Source organism: Cervus canadensis, chromosome 25, assembly GCF_019320065.1.
Source record: "Cervus canadensis isolate Bull #8, Minnesota chromosome 25, ASM1932006v1, whole genome shotgun sequence".
Classification (NCBI taxonomy): domain Eukaryota; kingdom Metazoa; phylum Chordata; class Mammalia; order Artiodactyla; family Cervidae; genus Cervus; species Cervus canadensis.
In genome coordinates, this window is record NC_057410.1 from 26,697,078 (window position 1) to 26,714,108 (window position 17,031).

Genomic DNA, 17,031 nt, shown 5'->3' on the forward strand with positions numbered 1-17,031 from the left:
ATGGTTTTTCTGGGTTTCATTTATGGATTCTAGTTTTGTCATTTGAAATAACCCATTTTATTGTTTCTTGTGTTTTTGTTTTCTGTGGTTTTTTTCTCCTAGTATAAAACAAGCAAAGAAGGGAGTGTAATGGGAGTTACAGTGTCCCGCCTTGCAATGCTGTCTCACTGCCAAGCTCTGTCCCAGGCCTGCAATTATTCTGAAGGTCAGACTTCACCCCATGACTGCCTGCACTGTGAGCTCAGATCTCTGTGACTGTGAGCCCTCTGCCCGGTGACTGGACTCCAGTTAATGACCGCATTCAGAGGGAAATGTTCTAAGACACATTCTTGGCTCGCTTTTGCTTTCTTCTTTTTCACAAATATGCTGTAATTTAAAGGATCGAAAATCCTGGGCAAACCAAATATGTAAAGCATGATTTCTAGAGTGCAAAAATAGAGAGCTAATTAAATCCATGTGTTTATTGGCTGTGGAATGTCAGGTACCTTCATCTCCCCATGCATATAGAGCTGTCACCAGCTGTATGTTTGGAGTTAGAATCAAAGAAATTCTGCTACCAAAAAGCACATATTAAAACACAAAATGTATTCTGGATTGTTGGATTTTGGATGTGTTGATAGATATTGCATAATGATGATTTCCCTTAGAATGTTCTTCACAATATTAATTCTTTTAGTGTTTTATTTTTCTTTCATAGAATGAAACAAGTTAATACATGCTCCTTATGGCAGCATTATACAGCCACATTCTTGTTTGGTTAAAAAATATATATATGTAATAAAATCAATCAAAATATCAAAAGGAGTTGATTGAATTATCATATATTCATATATGGGGTATTAATCTGAGGTTTCAAAACTCAGGTTCTTAAAGATTGTTTCAGTATATCATTAAGTGGAAACAAATCAGATACGGAGTAGTATATGCCAATTTTGTTGTCAGATATCTATATACAAGTGTATAAGCTTAGAAGCGTATGTGCATGTATGTAGATACGATATATAGATTTATACATATACCACCATTTTTTATTTTCTCTAAGAAGTATAATTTTCTACATATGCTTGTGAAACTTCTGAAACAAACATGTGATCCTTACATAATTAGGAAAAAATCATTATCTCAAAGACTGTGCCTAAGTCAAGGAATTCCAAATTCATTGTGTCATCTGTGACCACGTCACCCTATGATCACTTCCCCAGCCAGTTTGAGGAGACCCCCATGTGATCAGAAGACCCTGAGAGCTTTTAGTGGTTTTTTAAAAGTACCAAGTCGGTTGTTAAATAGAGGCAAATGACAGAATTTTGCTACTTAAACTAAAGATGATTTCCTTATGTTTTTTTCCTGTTACAGGAGAAACAGTAGTAAATGTTCTAGACTTTAAGAAAGATGCTGGGCTGTGGCATGGCATGTTTGCGGTAAGCTACACAGAATCAAGAGCTTTATTGTACTTATGATTCAGATCATTGTGTGTACTATGTAACCACAGCATCTCACGGTATTTGTATGAAATTTAAGCTGCCAAAAGATCAGTAGTATTTTCCAGGGGAATTTAATTTTGTGATATGAATGGTAATTTTTTTTTTTAAAGGAGAATGTAATTCTGTTTTTTCTCCATTGTGTGGTTGGTCATACCCTTTCACATAATAATATGTAGCGGAACTTAGGATCCAGAATTTTTAAAATATCTACTATGATAGCTCAAAGCTTAAAATACTGTATCTGTGACTATGTGTTTTTCAAAGAACTCTCTTTGAGCTACCTCTTCTCTTTTCTGAAGTCAGATTACCTAAAATATATCTAGAACTTTGAAGCTGTGGTTAATAATATCTAACTTTCCATTGGACAGAATGCTTGAATGAGTCCATGCTGCAATGAAAGAATATTGTAAACAAGATAGGTCAGGCTACTTTCCACAGTAGAGGAATGGTACCATACTAAGGAAGTTAGAAAAAGGTGACTTCCTCCCAGCTCTGGCCTCAATTTTTATAAAAGAGGTAACAGTTGAATTGGACTGAGAAATGAGTAAGATAGAGTCATACAGAGATTTTTGGGAGGGTGAAAATGGGGGGAGGGGTGCATTTCAAGTGGGAAAAGTTTCTTATGGAGCATTCTGATTAGGAGGGAGGAGAGAAGAGATACAGGACCCTCAGGACCTTTGAGAGTATCTTGTCCAACTTCCTCACACATTGCAGGAGACTGAGAAAGAGTAGGAAACGAAGCCCAGGGAAGAAGAGTGTTTCCCTTTTCTCCCAGGATCCCTCAGATTAGTAAAAGCCTTATTCCTTGAGCCATACATGCTTTCTGGCTCTTCTCTGAAGTCCTTCTCATTCCCATTTTTTTTTTTTTTTAAATCAAAACTTAAGAAACCCTTGTGGGGAGTTAGAGAGAATCTTCTCTCTGTGATACACAGAGCAAGATAGAGACATGTGTGAAGAATTAGTTATAAACGCCATTCTTCCTCTGAAATCCAAGTTTGTCACCATAGCTAGAAACTTGGGGGAGGGAGGAAAAAGAGGTTTGCAGTGGTATTTTGGTATCTTTGGACCACTTAAGTGGTACACAGAATGGCCAGTCTGAGTAGCAAGATTTAGTTACTCTGTCAGGCTGGATCTCTTTGGGGACCAGAGTCCTGGATGTGTTCGGCAGGAGAGACACCAAATCGCATGACCCTCTCACGTTGTTCAGTTTTATCTACCCAAATACCTAACAGGTCTGGGCAGGATCTCCTGTAAGTGACAGGTAGACTTTGATATCTTGCTTTGGAAGACCCAGCCCTTTGTGGTATGTAATATGTGCTTATGCTTGCATAAGCATGTTGAAGGAAGGTACTTAGAGGGTTGGAGGGCAGTTTAAAAAGCACACATCCCCTCCAACTAATAAAAATAAATGGGAAAAAAAATAAATTAAAAAAAAAAAAAGCACACATCCTGTGACTCAGTGGTACAACTTTTCTGTACCTACCCTAGAGAAACACTTGCCCACGTGCTAGGGAAATGAGTATAAATATATTCCTTGAAACGTTGTTTGTGATTGCAAAAAGTTTGTCAACAATAGGGAGATACCTAAATAAATTTGGTGTAGTCATACTATGAAATACTATGCAGCGAGTAAAAAAAAAATAAATAGATCTCTTACACTGATACAGATAGATTTCATATGTTTCGGGCTTCCCTAGTGGCTCAGACGGTGAAGAATCTGCCTGCAATGCAGGAGACCCAGATTTGATCCCAAGGTTGGGAAGACCCTTTGGAGAAGGAAATGACAACCCACTCCAGTATTCTTGCCTAGAGAATCCTATGGATGGAGGAGCCTGGCAGGCTCCATGGGGTCACAGAGTCAGACACAACTGAGCAAATAACACTTACACAAATATACATAGATTTAGCTCTAGCACAATTTAAGTGAAAAAAGGCAAGTGGCAGATACATGTATAGTATGATGCCTTTCATGTTAAAAGTACTTCTATATTTCTGTGGGGAAGAATATACATATACATACTTGTAAAAAGGAATGGAAGGATCCATGGCAGATTCTTAACAGTGATTATCTCTGAGGAGGAGAGGAGGGAATCAGGTTTGAGAATAGGTAGCAAAGGAGGCTTCAACCTTATAGTTAATATTTTAGATTATTTTTTAAAGAGCATTTAAAAAAAATAAAAAATTTTTTAAAAATTAAAAAATTTGTTTAAATTTAAAAATTTTTAAAAATTAAAAAAAATAAAACTTTAAAAATAAAGAGCATTAGTGTTTGAGTATTATATGGTTAAAATTGTTAACAGAGTATCAATTCAGTTTTAAAGTGCTAAGTGTGTATTAGATATTGATTACTTTTTATCTTTCTTTGCTTTTCAGAATGTAATGAATAAGATGCATACAATTAGTGTACCCTACTCTGTTATGAAGACTTGCCCTCTCTCTTGGGTCCAAAGAGTACATGCTCACAAAGGTAGTTACACATAGCATCTAAGCTTTAATTATGTGACTGTTTGACATTTCAGGGCTTTTCAAGTTGGTCTTCTAGAGACATACCTCTATGCCTTGGTACCTTAACAGATTTTAGAATTTGGTTACTGTAAGATTAGATACGTTGTCTAATTTATCTCAGTTGGTGTCCTTTCTGAAGAACTGAGATGACTGTGTGTGAATCTGGGCCTGAATTAGATTTATTGGATGCTCTGGTGCTCGATCCTTCCTTGGCTTGGATACGAGGCCTATCTGTAGGTCTCCGTGAGCAAGGTGAATTAGATTTGTTGGATGCTCTGGTGCTCGATCCTTCCTTGGCTTGGATATGAGGCCCATCTGTAGGTCTCTGTGAGCAAGGCAGTCATGTGTCCGTCGGTCACTGCTGCCTCAGAGTACCTGGCACCATTTCTTTGAGACCTTTCTTATTTTCTCTTAAGTGAAATTCATGATTCCTAAAATAAATGAAAATGTTTTTACTGTAGCATATTAATGTCTACCAAATTTAGCATATGTGTGTTAACTTTACCCCTTTTGCATTTATAGCCAAGGTGGCTTTAGTGAAATGCCGAGACTTGCACTGGGCTATGATGGCTCATCGGGACCAAAGAGATGTGAGCTTGAGTTCCCTCCGAATGTTGATTGTGACGGATGGAGCTAATCCCTGTGAGTACTTCTGGAGTGTCAATCTGGGAATATCTTTTCCTTTGGTAGGTTGAGGTTTTCGTCCCCTTTCCATAAGCAGTTTTTTTGTTCTTAAACATCTGTATTGAGAGGGAATTCACATATCATAAAACTCACCCATTTATTTTTTTTTAAAAAAACTCACCCATTTAAAATACAGTTCAGTGGTTTTAGCATGTTCATAGAGTTATAACACTATCACCACTGACCTGAATTTAGAACATCATCATCCCCAAAAGAAACCCCATACCCATTAGTTGTCATTTCCCATTTCCCATCCTCTGTCCCTTAGCCCCAGGCAATTGCTAATCTACTCCTTGTCTCTATAAATTTACCTATTCTGGACATTTCACATAGATGTAGTCATGCTATATGTAGTTTTTTCTGACCAACTCCTTTCACTTAGCATATTTTCAAGGTCCCTCCGTGTTGTAGCCTATGTCTGGACTTTATTCCTTTATATTGCCATATAATATTCCTTTGTATAGATATATTACATTTCATGTAGTCATTCATCATTTGATGGATCTATAAGCTTTTAAAAGCACTCTGTGCTCACTCACTTAGATCCTTTCTCTGCCATGTAACTGAAAAGAGCAATGAGGAGATAACTTATTATAACCAGGTGTCTGGACTTTATGTAAATTCCCTGTCAGCAAATCGGAAGAGTTTGCAGAAGCTTTAGAGACCTTACTGTGTTGCCTGCTTTTCCCAACAAGCACAGACACCCTGAGCCTCCATAGGGTAGAATCAGGTAGTGCGTCAGACACTACTGTGTTCTTTGTCACCAGTGAACTTCTGTCAGCAGTCACAATGATCATCCTGGTATAAAACACAAACCTGGGACCAACCTTAATAAGAAACGAGTTAGCGGGTACATGAAAAGGATGGAGCTAAGCCAGAATATTAGTAATGCACTGGCTACAATGCAGTAGTGGATTCAGGAAGACGTGCTTGCTTCCAAACCAGCTGCCTGTTGCCTGCAGTACACCTCTGCTATTGATTGGGCAGTTCAGTAGGAGCAGCCATATTCCATGCTGTAACTTTAAATAGTGTCAGTGACCTTTCATGGGCTGGACAAGCATTTGTTTGTCCTTGAAACCTGTCAACCACCTCTGAGACACAGTAAAATACTTGCACAGAATTAATGGCTTGCCAGGTGGCTCAGTGGTAAAGAATCCGCCTGCCAATGCAGAAGACACAGGAAATGCAGTTTCGATCCCTGGGTCGGGAAGATCCCCTGGAGAAGTGAATGGCAACCCACTCCAGTATTCTTGCCTGGAAAAAATCTCATGGACAGAGGGTCCTCGTGGGCTACAGTCCATGTAGGTCACAGAGAGTTGGGCACAACTGAGCATACACTCACACAAATGATGTACAAATGTGTCAGCTTTCTGTTCTTTACCAGTTTCCTGCAGTAATGAAAATCACACTTTCAAGCTTTCAAGTTGATCTGTTTCAACTCCTCAGGGTCTGTGTCATCCTGTGATGCCTTCCTGAGTCTGTTCCAAAGCCATGGTCTGAAACCTGAGGCCATCTGTCCATGTGCTACTTCTGCCGAAGCCATGACTGTCGCAATCCGCAGGTATCGTTCAGAATGTTGGTGCTCTTGATAGATGTTACAGCTCTGATCAAATGTGCAGAATTGGCCGGGTGGTGACAAAGGGCTGAGGTCTAATTTTCTGCTTCATAAGCCTGAAAATGAAAATGACTTTGTAAGGCAATTTGAAGCATCTCATTTATTATTCCTACTATTGCCCTAAGTGTAACTAGGAAACTGAAATTTTATTTCAGCTGTTCTCATCTTGTATTTGTAAAATAGCTCTTTTTCTCTCTCCAGAATCCTTAGTATCTTACACAAGAAATATACTTGATTGTAGCTTACGTGTGGATACTACCTGTACATGTAGTACACTCAGGCCAATATATTCTTTCATTAAACAATTTATTTATTTATTATTTGGCGGCAGAAGGTCTCAGTTGTGGCAAGTGGAATCTAGTTCCCTGACCAAGGATTGAACCTATGCCCCCTGCATTGGGAGCATGAATTCTTAACCACTGGACCACTAGGGAAGTCCTCAAGCCAGTATATTCTTAACAACCAATTAAAATTTATTTTTTCCCACCGTGCTTTGCAAGTGTGAATTTGATTCGTTTGGCAGATTTTTGGTGGAGAAAATGAGGGGTTTTGTTTGTGTGGTAGCCAGAGGAAATTTTTCTTTCCTCCATAGTCATACTTTTCTCTTAATAGCTTTTAATTTGACAAATTTTATAAGTTTACTTTGTCTTCAGACCTGGAGTTCCAGGGGCCCCTTTGCCAGGAAGAGCCATTCTCTCCATGAATGGATTGAGCTATGGGGTGATACGGGTCAACACGGAAGATAAAAATTCAGCGCTGACGGTTCAGGATGTGGGCCATGTGATGCCTGGGGGTGAGTTCTCAGGAGCGCCATTTGCTTTTCATGAGATGTGTCTTTAGAGATAGTGCAGGCTGATGAAATGCGATCCAAAACCAGGAATCCAAAATTTAGTACTTAGTCTCTTTGTCAGAGTCTTACCTTCCAGCAGAATTGCGTGATTTAATTGTGAATGTTTCAGTCACAGTTATTCACATGGATAGCCAAACGTTTGAGTGATACTGAAGTGGTCTGGTTTTCACTGTAGTTACCAAGATGTTGGGCTGACTGAAGGTTAGGGTGCTTTGCTTCCTGTGTGTTTTTGAGTTTGATCTGTGTAAGGGTAAACTAATTTAACCCGTTTCTTCAGACTTTGCAGTCATTTTTAATGTCAGTCTTTAAAAGCTTCAGTCTGCATCTATTATATGTTTTGTTTGCTGAATTTAAAAAATTACCTTCAGGACCAAAAGATGAAAATTTCAGATATACCTATACAGTGTCAGGTCTCTTTCTAGCATTCCTGTTTGGTATGCTAACTTAATGCTGCTCAATAAATGGGAAACTTTCCTGGGTTCATTAGGATGAGGCTGTTTTTCTGAAGGTTTTCCAGGCTGTCCCTTGACTGTTTTCTGTACCCTAGGGATGATGTGCATTGTGAAGCCCGATGGACCTCCTCAACTCTGCAAAACAGATGAAATTGGAGAAATCTGTGTCAGCTCCAGGACGGGGGGCATGATGTACTTTGGGCTTGCTGGGGTGACCAAAAACACATTTGAGGTACTTGACGTTCAAGTTTCATGGGGAAAATGTGCATGGGCTCAGTAATTGCAACTCACGGGCTTCGAATGGCGTGTAGAATCTTCCCGAACCAGGGATCAAACTCATGTCCCCTTCATTGGCAGGCGGATTCTTAACCACTGGACTACCAAGAAAGTCCTGTAAGCCCGAAGGTTTAATTCTGAGAGTGCAGTGAGAATGGATTCATCTTTCAAGAATAGACTCAGGATAGCCAAGCTTGTAAAGACTGATGTATTAAAGCAAATATGCTCCAATAAAAATTAATTACAAAAAAATAGATGGATGTAAACTGGAATGCCAGCTTGCTAATGAAAAATGAAAACCTGGTCTGTCACAGGGGCAGACTGCTCTGGTTATTCAGTCTTTCAGTGAGAGAAATATTTATTGAGTGCCTTCTGTGTGTCTGGCACTATTTTCCATGCTTGTGGTACGTCAGGAAAACCCAAAACTCCTCAAATAGCTCATTTTTCAGTGAAACTAGCACATCATTTTCCTGCAGGCAGTTCTGCATGTGAAGCCAAATTGTAATGAAAGTCTGCCTGGTGAGCCTGGAAATCAGAACAGGCATGATTAATTGTCTGTATTTCCTAACTGGGATTAACCTGCCTCAGGCTCCCTTTTAGGGAACAGAGAACTCCAGTTTGTGGGCCATGTTCCCTTCACATTAAACAGGGCTTATATGACCATTGCCAGTTTTCAGTTCTTTTAGCTTCCCTTTTGGGCTTCCCTGATGGCTCAGATGGTAAAGAATCCGTCTGCAATGCAGGAGACTCAGGTTCGATCTCTGGGTTAGGAAGATCCTCTGGAGAAGGGAATGGCAACCCACTCCAGTATTCTTGCCTGGAGAATTCCATGGACAGAGGAGCCTGGCAGGGTACTGTCCATGGGGTTGCAAAGAGTCAGACACGACTGAGTGACTAACACTTTCACTTTTCTGTTAATCCAGACAAGTGGTTCTTAGTCTCAGTATGGTATGGCACATCTGTGCCATCCCATATAAAAATCAGCACATGTAATTATGTAATAAGAGGTGTAAATGGCAGGAGAATGTTATCTTTATGTGTGGTGACTGAAAACGGTTCTATCATCTATGTTTACACAGCCTAAAATGATATGATAGAAATTATTAAATAAATATTTGTAAATTATTTTAAGTAATTTATTACTAAATTAAATTTAATGCCATCTTTTATTACCATCATCATCGTCATCACTACTACATTCTTGGCCTACCTTCAAAAGTTGTGACCACAGCAATAACAGAAAAAGAAAACAAAGCAAAAAACAAGTTGTGACCAATTTATAGACTCTTAAAGCACATGCTCACTGCCATTCTCTTGGTTTATTTTCACAGGCGACTATCTTTGCTAAGGGTATATACATTTTACTAATTCCAGTCTCACCTTATTTCTCTCTCAAGTGCTTGGACTACATATGTTTCCATCTGAGTTTTTCTTCATTGCACTTTCCTTATATAAATAAGATTCTCAAGCAGTGTTTGAAGTTACTAATAATATTTTAATACATTCCCCTATGATGGCAAGTGCCTAGCCAAAATTTTCAGATTTATTACTTAGCTTCTAGGTCCATAGTGATGAAGAAATTTTTAAATCTGCAGTAGGAATTTAATGACAGTGAAGTGGAATAAAAATCATAACCAAAAAAGAAGAAAACTATTGTATTGATTTTTGCAGATTAAAATTTTTCTAATATTTTTATTACTGGATTTTTACATTTAAACCCTATGAGAATTTTCCAGTGTGGTTAATACTTCACTAGAAAAAGATCTAAAAATGGCTGGATAGAAGATAAAAGTGAATTTTAGAAATAAACTACTGGTAGGGAATTCCCTGGTGGTCCAGTGGTTAGGACACCTCCCTTTCACTGTGGAGAGCTGGGTTCAATTCCTAGTCAGGGAACTAAGATCTCCCAAGCTACGTGGTGTGGCCAAGAAAAAAAAAAGCTTTGGTGAGAAAAACTTTGTAACACATGTGAATACAAAGAACTAATTTTACACTGTCATCACTTACTAATTGATATGAGGCAAATGAAACTCTCCATGCCTCACTTTCTCATCTGCAAAATGAAAATATTCTGTCTCACAGGGTTTTCTTGATTATTTCTAAAGTATTTACACCTGTGCCTGGCACATGATAAGCATTTAATAAATGTTAGGTCTTATTACAGTTATTCCCTGTATAAAAAAAAGAAATCTTAAAAATTAAAGGGAAAAATCCAGTCAAATAGAAAAAGTAGACAGGAGACCTGACTAGGCTATTTGCTAAAGAAATACAAATGGCTGATAAGCAAAGGAAAAGAAATTCATCTGTGTTAGTAATAAAGAAATGCAGTTAAAGTAACAGTGGGATTTCTTTTTTTTGCCTTCCAGATTGGCAAAGTTTAGAAAAATTGTTAACATACATTAACCAAAGTATAGGGAAAGCATTCTAATATGATATTGGTAGAGTGTAAATTACTATAATAATTTTGTAGGACAGCCTGTTAAAATTGAAAAGACTGATGCCTTTTGTACAAATGCACAGAAATATGTACAACAGTAATCAATAAAGCACTGTTAGTAACAGTGAAAAATTAGAATGACCTACCTAGCCAGAAAGACTGGTTACATTCTAATAGTCCTAATTCTGATGGTTTCTTGAGTAGACTCAGGGCCAGGCATTGTGCTTATGTCTGCAAATCTGTTTACATTCCCTTGATCTTTACCCTAAGCTTGTGAGAGGCATTGGGAGTTCCATTTTATAGCCAAAGAAACTGAGGTTTAGAGAAATGTAGGAACCTCCTCAAGACCCACATTACTAGTAAATGGCAAAGCCAGATATTGAATTTTTATCTGACTCCACATGCTATGTTATGTCATCACCAATGTGATGGTGTATTATAGAATTTCTTGTACAAAGGGAGATAGATTAACTATTACCAACTTGAAAAGGGATCCAGAATACATACACTATGTAAAACATATTTGAAAAAAGCAAGTTACAAAAGTGTGTATTATGATTCCTTTTTAAAAATCTCAATATATTAATCTGTGAATCTTAAAAAGTCTAGAGAGATAAACAACAAATTATAAATGTTTGTTATCTCTTAAGGGGGTGGGATTCCTGGGTTCACTATGTATATAATTTTAGTTTTCAACAAGCATGTATTACTGTTTAAAATTTTTTTTAAGACATTTAAAAAATTAAATGCTTCTTTTTTTTTTTTAAGCTAACATTTTCACTTTCTTCTACCTTTTAGGTGATTCCAGTGAATTCTGCCGGCTCTCCTGTTGGAGATGTACCATTCATCCGGTCGGGATTGCTGGGGTTTGTGGGACCAGTAAGTGATGCTTTCATGTTTATTTTGGTGCACCTGATCCAAATATTTGTACTTTAGTTCACAGAACAAATTCTGATTAGTCCAAGAGTATTCCAGGGTCACTTAACTTATATTTAGAGCAGTTTCTGTAAAAGTGTCATAAAATGAGTAATGTTTATTGCTTCCATTACCCAAATTCATTTTATTCCTTCAAACCAAAACATTATTTTTTACTTTCAAAACTCTTTTCACTTACTCTTGCTACATTGCTTTGATTTGATTAATATATTTAAGTAAGAAGAGTGCTGAAAAATTTCCCTTCCACATTAAATGGAAACCATAATAGTGTACAAATCATTTTCATATAGTTTTGTCAGTACTGCCTCAGGTGTAACAGAACATTCTTTGAAAGAAAATAATTTGTTTTTCAGCAAATAGAATTTACAGGTCCTAGGTTTACAGAGACAATTAGGATACAAAACCTATTCTCAAAGAACTTACTGTTAGCTTCATGAGCTGGTGAGAAAGGCAGAAAGCCAGAGCATGGAGGGCGTTATAAAATAATGGAAAGTCTGGATTTTATTTTGAGCCAACATATCTCCCCCCATCTCTTAATTACCTCCATACGCTCTTTTTCTCATTTTAACAATTCAAGTTATATAAGAAAAGATCTAATTTTATTTTATTTCCTCCATACCATTAATAGGTGGTTGGTGGGGGTGAGGACATAGCTCTAAGAGAATCACTCTCCCAGAAAGAGACATCTACACCTACTGTCTTGACATACTCACTTAGCACCAAGAAATTCTCAAAAACCGAGCTCCTTTTAGCTTCTGTTCCACTACTGAGGTCTAAGATGGAGCTCCAGCCATCACATCTGCATTGCATAAAACAGGATGGTCCTACTCTCTCTTAAGGGAGATTCCCTGAAGCTGCTGAGCAACACTTCTCCTTATATATCATTGTTCTGAACTAGTCACCTGGCCAAACCTAGCTGCAAAGGAGGCTGAAATGCAGTCTTTATTTAGGTTAGCCATGCCCAGCTAGAAATCCTATTGCTATGAAAGAAATGGAGAAACAGATGTTGGGGGATTAGCAGTGACTATCTTACTCTCTTTATTTACGTCCACTTTCAGATTGCACTGGCAATGGCTGATTCTCTTTTGTCTTCTGGGATGACAGAAGGATGGACCAGTAGCTTCTTGAGACTAGAGATTATGTCTTACATAGCCTCATCAGTGTGTGGCACTACATTGTACTTAGTGAATCAATGAGTGACATTCAAGTGGAGATGATTACTAGATAATTCAGTATATTTAAATGGTCCAAAAATTTAGGAATTCTGTAATGAATGAGAAAAGTTAGTTTATTGCAAACATGTCTGGGAAAATTATTGATAAAAATTTTATGAAATAATAAATAATAGAATTATTTATACAAATGATGCTTTTAGGACATTGACAGCAGACTTCCTGCAGCTCAGTTATTTTATTGGAAAGGAGAGGCTCTTACAATTCCTTAGACCTTTCTTTATTAACTTATTTCTAATCTTACCAGATGGAAACATTACCCTTATAAATCGAGACATTCGTTCTCACATTAAAACTGTTTTACTCTCTCCCTAATTCCAGTGTTAAATGGCTTAACAGTTTAGTCCTCTGCATTGATTCCATGAATAAGTACAAGGTGATGAACTAATAACATAATCCCTGACTGGAAAAATGAACTGTGATCATTTGGCATCCTAGTTTCTTTTAGAATTCCTAGCAGTCTAGTGGTTAAGGCTCTGCACTTCCACTACAAGGGGCATGGGTTTGATCCTTGGTCAAGGAACTAAGATTCCACATGCAGCTCTGTGTGGCCAAAAGTAAAGTAAAATTCCTCCCTAAGAAAGAATATGAATGGATTGTTATCTTATGTACTATTAAGACTCCATTAATTAAAAGATGCCACTGATTCAGAGATGTCAAACACTTTCTTAGAATCCATAAAATATGGTATTTTATTTCAAGATTTATTTCAAGGCAGGGAGTAAAATGTCTGTTTTACTATTTAAAATTTTATAAATCTCTGTTACCTTTCAGGGCAGCTTGGTGTTCGTGGTTGGGAAAATGGACGGGTTACTGATGGTTAGTGGTCGAAGACATAATGCTGACGACATTGTTGCTACTGGACTGGCCGTTGAGTCGATAAAGACTGTTTATAGAGGAAGGTGAGTAGTACAAGGTTCAGATGTTAGCACTTCCGGTGAAATCTAAAAATCTCTATAGTGTGAGTTATATTCTGTAAATCCTCTAGATTAGATTGTTTTTTATTAAGTGTAATAGAAACCAGGCTTTGATTATTTATCTTAGAATGTCTGGTTCTTTGGCTGTAATTGAGAGGAATAAGATAACCATATTCTAGTTTTTTATTTTGATTTCAGTATTTGATTATTATTGTTTGTTGAGGACAGGAGAATTCTGAAACATTGAACTTCCTACGTTCCTTCAATACAGAAGTCACCCCATTCAGTCTAATTGAGATAGGTGCTACTCTGTAGGAGTTTTACATCTAAGTGTTTATTCTCTTACTTGACTCCAAATTCTTACACCATTTTAATGCAGAGATTTACATAGTACATAAGTGCTAGTTTCAAGTTCCATGGATGAAGTCAATTAGATAGCCTTTTTTCTTTGCTTATATAAATAACGCAAGAAAAGATAACTTGAGTAATGATATCCTATGCAGTAATATTCAGTCATGGATATATGTCTGAAGCAGTCTTGATGTCCCTTAGATTTTAAAGGAGTAATAAAAATTGATCAAACCAGTGGAGAACCAGTTCCTGAAATGTGTAGTTTTTTGTAATGGAGTAGCTTCCTGTGAGATTCTGTCTTTGGTCACAGTCACATCACCAGCACTCAGCACGCAGCGCATGCAGTCGGTGTTCATTAAATATGTGTGGGTGAAAGGAAAGAAGGAAGGGAGGTGGTCAGGCATGCCGGCATCCTCAACCCTCCTATGCCTTCCCATTATTTCACATATTCATTCAACAAGCGTATATTGGTTGCCAACTGCATGCACTTAGATGCTCGGGGTGTGACAGTGAACAACACAGACCATGCCTCTGCCCTTGGGAAGCTCACATTCTCGTTGGGGGAAGAGCAGGTTAAGATATCACGACCACGTGAGCTGGTGACGGGGACGAAAATGACACATGGGGTGGGGGTTCCTGCTGGTTATATGGGGGGAAGGTGGTGTCCCGGGATGCTTCACTAGCAGGGGGACGTTTGAGCGGAGACCTCACTCAGAGCACCCCCTCCCCTGGCCCGCCAGGTCCTCTGTGACCGTCCGGGCAGGTCTGACCTCTCCCCACCACTCTCTGCTTCACCACCCTGCTCCAGGCACACTGGCCTTCTTGCTGTTCCTCAAACCTGCCAAGCTCGTTCCTACCTCAGAACCTTTTCGCTTTCCGTTCCTTCTGCCCGGAAACCTCTTCCTCCAGATCTCGGCGTGGCTCGCGTCCTCACCTCATTCAGGTCTCTGCTCCAATGTCCGCTCCTCAGGGAGGCGCTGCCCACCTCCACACACTGCTCCGCCCCCGCCCTGCCTCGGTCCCCCAGTGTATAGCACGACATGACATTATTTCATATTTATTTGTTTGTTCTGTCTCCAACACGCAAGCTCCACGAAGACAGGGACTTTGTCTTATTTATCGCTCCGTCCCAACATTCACGACAGTGGTGCTTAGTACATGTTTTTTGCGTCCTCGTTTCGATGGTAATGATTGTGACGTTTTCTTTTCGAAACTACTCATTCCTGGGCAGTGCAATGAGCATGTCTCCTCTCTGTATTTCCGATTGAGCAAAGCAAATAGGACTGGTTGTGAAGGGAGTCCTGATGTGTTTGATCTGTCTCTCTTAGAATTGCTGTGTTTTCTGTGTCTGTATTTTATGATGAGCGCATCGTGGTGGTTGCAGAACAAAGACCCGACGCTTCCGAGGAAGATAGTTTCCAGTGGATGAGCCGTGTGCTACAGGTAAGCACACCTGGGGTCTCTGTTGGGATGGTTGGCTTTGCTGTCAAAGGCGGCAGCAGCCACTGCTGAAGCATTTTCTTCAGTGGATGAGTTATGTTGCCACCTTCTTTTCCTGCCAGTAACTACTCATATGTTCCGGGTAATGTTAGCAAAATCAGATCATTAATAGCATGCCTCCTTATGGACCACAAAATATTTTTCTGCTCGGGTTGCCAAAAACAATTGAATTTGACTTGCCTCAGCAAGTTCTTTTGCTCTTTTGTGCCTGAGTGTTTTCTACCCACAAACATTTTAACTGTCCAAATGTGGAACACATGCTTGACATAATTAGTTCCCATGCCAGCAGCCACAGTCTTACTACTTGCTTCAAGTGGTGCCTGATACGAGCTGTTGTTCTTACTTTGAAGGAGCTTTACTGTGGAGTTAGAGATCTAGGTGAAATAAACCACTAGGGAAGGAGGACTATTTGGGCTCAATAGAAAAGATGTGTTTCTAGGGATCAGGCTAGAATGATGCAGAGAGCCTGGTGTTTGTTTAGAATCATACTTTGAATGATTCTACTTTGAATCATACTTTGAACTCTACTCCCTACCACATAAATGCCTTTAGACCACATGCTTCACCTCACTTTCTTTCCCAATCTGTAAAGTGGGGACAAAATTATCTGTATTTCAGAGCTATTGGAAGGTTAATGGATATGGTAATTAGATAATGAAATATTTAGTGCCTGCATTCAGTCAAAGATGATGGTGATTATCGTTAACATAAAAAGAGTCATCATAAGCAAAATCTGTAGTAAAGAGGTTAGAGAATATTTGTTGGATGAATGGATGGTCCAGAGGAAGCATGGACTGTCCTTCTCATGCAATTTATATGTATTGGGGTTGTTCCCAGTGTCTGTAACTTGTCTGCTTGGGGCATTTGGATTTATTTACTGCAGCTAGTAGTAAAGTTGTAGAAATGATGTAAGCATGAGATGAGTGATAGCATTAGACAACTTGTAAGATTCATCTATCTGCAGGATCTGTGATTCGGAATTGTCAGCTGGTAGAGCATAGGCTGTTTGTAGTAGAAAATCAGAGAAAGGAAAGAGAATCTCCTGAAGTGAGACTAGATAGAAAAAGCGGGGAAGAAAGTAGGACTGGGTGGTCTCTGAAAGATGATTAACAATCAGACTTGCTAAAAAAAAAAAAAAGAATCAGACTTGCTAAGAGAATTTTTTTCATACTGTTCATATTTTCAAACACACTACTTGTTTCATTCAGAAAGAATTTTGGGGAATAGTGGTAGACTCTTGTGGTGAATTATGCATTTTTTCCTGTGATAGGAAGCAAATTTCCGAGATTGTTATTTTCCCCTGGAAAGCAACTGTAAGAATTAAATGCAGTGCTATCTCACTAATTCAAGTTTTTGTTAAAGTCATTTTGGGAAGAGGTCATTATCTTATTTGTAACTTCTCAGCTTGGGGCTCTTGGATCCATAGAAGAACAATAAGAATACCATATGTTTTGTAGGTTAGAGCCCAGAGACTGTTTAATTCCAGGTCTGTGTATGATATAAATTAACTCAGCACCTAAGGAAGGTAGTCAGTAAATGACTTACCAGGTGGTGTATTTTTTTGTTCTTGTTTTCTTGGCCATGCAGCTTGTGGGATCTTAGTTCCCCAACCAGGGATTGATCTCGTGCCCCCTCCCGTGAAACCAGAGTCCCAACCACTGGACCACCAGGGAAGTCCCCAGGTGGTATACTTGCAGTGGAAAATCCAGGCCACACATGATACATTTTCGTATTCTAAGATACCAGAAATTTAGGAACTCTTCCAGACTTCCCATTTCCTAGTTAATCACTGTTG

At 38.7% G+C, this 17,031-nt stretch overlaps 1 protein-coding gene and 1 non-coding gene across 3 annotated transcripts in view; both read left to right on the plus strand.

The window, feature by feature from the left end:
* DIP2B (disco interacting protein 2 homolog B) overlaps positions 1 to 17,031 on the plus strand; it is a 223,929-nt gene that overhangs the window by 173,330 nt on the left and 33,568 nt on the right. For both annotated transcript variants that reach the window (XM_043447299.1, XM_043447298.1), the window contains exons 13-22: positions 103 to 205; positions 1,354 to 1,418; positions 3,855 to 3,948; positions 4,509 to 4,628; positions 6,117 to 6,231; positions 6,939 to 7,078; positions 7,683 to 7,819; positions 11,099 to 11,179; positions 13,243 to 13,370; positions 15,065 to 15,179. In XM_043447299.1, coding sequence (XP_043303234.1) covers positions 103 to 205; positions 1,354 to 1,418; positions 3,855 to 3,948; positions 4,509 to 4,628; positions 6,117 to 6,231; positions 6,939 to 7,078; positions 7,683 to 7,819; positions 11,099 to 11,179; positions 13,243 to 13,370; positions 15,065 to 15,179 — 1,098 coding nt within the window. The remainder of the gene's footprint in view (positions 1 to 102; positions 206 to 1,353; positions 1,419 to 3,854; positions 3,949 to 4,508; positions 4,629 to 6,116; positions 6,232 to 6,938; positions 7,079 to 7,682; positions 7,820 to 11,098; positions 11,180 to 13,242; positions 13,371 to 15,064; positions 15,180 to 17,031) is intronic.
* TRNAE-UUC lies at positions 9,688 to 9,759 on the plus strand. Its single transcript has one exon. It is a non-coding gene; the product is annotated as a tRNA-Glu (tRNA).